Raw genomic sequence first — 3091 nt, 5'->3', positions numbered from 1 at the left:
CCCCTCCGCGCTTCGGCCCGGGACGAGAAAGTTCCCGCGAGTCCCCCGACGGAGCGGTGGTGTTGGACCTCGGGCAGCCATGAAATTTCCTCGCTAAAATCAGCGGGGTCGGAGCATTATCCGCAAACTCTTTAAGGGATTTGCATAAAACTGTTTGGGAAGAATTTCCCGACGCTAAAACAACTTCAGGGTGAGCGGGGAACCTGCTTTTTTTTCTCTCTCTCTCTCTCTTTATTTTCCTTTCTTTTTTGGTTGTTTTTTTTTCTTTTTTTCCTAAAGATCTGGCAATGAGGGCAACCTGATTTTCATTATTATTTTTGGTATCCTTTCACCAAGAGCCTTTTGACCGTTGAAGCTCCAAACATTTTCCAGGAATAAGACCCTTCTATTAAATATAGGGCCCTAACTTTTTTCTTTCTACGGGAAGCTGTAGCGCTGTAATCGATAAATGAGCATCCGTTCAATGACTTTTCTTCTTTTTCTTCTTCTTTTCTGATGGTGGATTCCCTGCGGTCAGGTTTCCAGGCAGACTCAAGCGCAGGATTCCTACCATGATAAAGGCAGAGAGCACCCTGAGGAAGGTGAGAAGCGCACGGTCCTGTCTTGCGATATTGTCCCTCTTTAGTCCCCCTGTGAGCCTCCGCACGGTCCTCAAACTGGAGCTTGGTTTCTTTTGGGAAACATAAATTCAGTACCCTTTGGGGAAGGGGGATGCCAGGGTGCTTTCAAAGCACATTTAAAGAAGAGATGAATGTGCAGCATGTTTATCTTGAGTGACCAAATGGTATTTCAGTTGTTTAGAAACTGATAAGTAGGCCAAATGGATCTTCACTGAAGAAACAACTATTTTTAGGATATCAGCTTAAACACATCTATCTCTTCACTCGTGCAGTGCAGCCCAGTTGTGTGTATTCAGAAACTCTCTGCTTTTTTCCCCATAGCGAAAGTCTGTCGCTTAAATCTCCTCTTGCAAATCTAAGCAGGAACAGACCTCTTGGTTTTTTTTTTTTTTTTTTTTTAATGTACCAGCTGGTTAATTTTGATTGAGGAGGGCAGAGGAAAGAACAGAGTTCGTTGAATATCACTTAGGAAGCTGGACACGCGTACAAAGAATGTCTGCTGTGAAGGATGGGAGGTTACGTTTCAAATGAAATGCTTATCATCAGGAACTAAACCAGATCATAAATTCCATATAAAGACAGACACAGTTCAGCCCAGGTGCTTTTTGGGACTCTGTGGTGATCTTTCTCCAAATTGGTCATTAAACAGCCTAAAAGCAATAACGTCCATGCCCGTAGCATTTTGGCAATGAGGGGGGGAGGTCAGCTCTGTATAGTTTTCTTTTCAGCCTTGCATCCTCTTAAAACCTCACCTTCGAGTCGTATCGCTGTCAATGGTCATGGAGGTGGGAGACCTGCTCACACACCCCCCCCCATTTTGCAGGAACTGGACCCAAATTCTTTGTTTTCCTACAAAAAAGCCTCCCTCGCTTGGCTTCCCTCTTGGCTGTAGTGCCATGTGTGTTCAACAGCTCCCCCCCCGCCACCTCCCCAATTCGTTAGGGTCTCCTTCCAAGCCAGTCCCTGCCCTCTAATTGTTCCCGGTGAGCGTGGCCAGAATGAATTGTTCGCTGCACACAGTGGCTCAGCAAGAGAAGGAAATGATTATATCTATGGTTATCACTGCCCCGTTCCTCCCTTTCCTAACTGTGATGTTGGAAACCCGTACTGGCGATACTTCTGAATCCACAAATCCTAGAGGGATGTATAAAATGAGGGAAAACTGCTACTTAAGAAATGTGATGTCATTGGTGATGTTTCTGCCTTGATTTGAATAGGGGCTAGCAAAATAAATTGGTTACTCTGAGCCTATTCCATATTTTAAGCATAAAACTGAGAGCGCTTGCTCCCTTAAGCATTAAGTCATCTTAAAAAAAAGGTTATTACAAATTGCTGTGGACCACTTTCTGTCGGAGGTGATATCCATGAGTCAGGGAACGTTTGCATGCAAAACATTTTTATGAATGCACAGTACCTGTTTAAGTAACTCACAAGAAATGCGTATGTGGGGAATAATGTAATCATTGTTTCCTCTTCCATAGGAAAGCATCCAGACAGTGGCTTATACAGCAAGGGACCATCATACTCTGGTTATTCTGGGTATATCATGATGCCAAATATGAATAACGACCCGTACATGCCTAATGGATCTCTGTCGCCACCCATCCCCAGAACTGTGAGTTATCTCTTCCAAAGACCATTTTTGGCGAGCTGGGTTTCCACCTCTTCGGTCTGCAGTGCGCGTTCATGCCCGGGTTTTTTGGGTAGCTTCAGTTACAGTGAAGGTTGCGCCTCTGCTGTTCAGAGCCTCTGTCCAGTGGAGCTTGAGAGCTCTCAGAGGTGTTGGTCGCGACTGCGGTGGAAAAGCTGAGATTAACGCCTGCGGTGTCTGACGTCCTTTGAACGGGGCTGGGAGCTTTGGGAGGGGGGGAGCCCTGGTTGACGACCGTAGGATAATGTATGGTGGAATGATGTAAATGCCATCTTTGTAGTGACTGGGACAGATGTGAATTTTCTGGCTTTAACTCTTCGTTTGTTGAGGAAAATCGAGGGCTGGAAGCAGAGCTGCTGAAGTTGCTTGTCAGTAAGATGAAAAGATTTGATTCTTTTTTTTTTTTTGCCTTCAGATATCACATTGCTCTTTGCTGATTGATATTTATTTCTGCCATCAGTTGCTCTGCGTGAAGGCTTTGTGTATCTTGCAGTATTGCTTTGAAACATGCTCTGTGTCTTCAGCCACAAATTGTGAAATGGTCGTTTAGGAATAAATATCAACCACGATGCAATAGTTACAGCTTCCCCTTGCATTGTGGCGGGCACTGATTCTTCTAGGTTGGTCCCTCTGTTTCCATTGGTGTAGATGCACGTTTGATGGATTTTAACATACTTTTAATTTTGGGTAGTCAGTTCCAATTTATTTTTATAAACCTCTTAGTGTATGTGTAGAGCGATGGGGAGGCAATGCTAAAATGAGCTGTGGAAATGGCATTAGTAGAACCAGAGTGGAGCAGGAAACAAATTTTCTTGTAGGC

The 3091-nt window shown here is 44.5% G+C and overlaps 1 protein-coding gene across 1 annotated transcript in view; it reads left to right on the top strand.

Moving 5' to 3' along the window:
* Positions 1 to 448: 448 nt before the first annotated feature.
* The window catches only part of LEF1 (lymphoid enhancer binding factor 1), a 79221-nt gene continuing 76578 nt past the window's right edge, over positions 449 to 3091 (top strand). The window contains 2 exon segments of the mRNA XM_035888905.1: positions 449 to 581; positions 2102 to 2235. Of these exon segments, the coding sequence (XP_035744798.1) occupies positions 449 to 581; positions 2102 to 2235 (267 nt within the window).

Source organism: Egretta garzetta, unplaced genomic scaffold, assembly GCF_000687185.1.
Source record: "Egretta garzetta isolate BGI_Z169 unplaced genomic scaffold, ASM68718v1 scaffold41, whole genome shotgun sequence".
In the NCBI taxonomy this organism is placed as follows: Eukaryota; Metazoa; Chordata; class Aves; order Pelecaniformes; family Ardeidae; genus Egretta; species Egretta garzetta.
The sequence above is the reverse complement of the archived record's forward strand: the minus strand, read 5'-3'. Positions and strand labels throughout refer to the sequence as shown.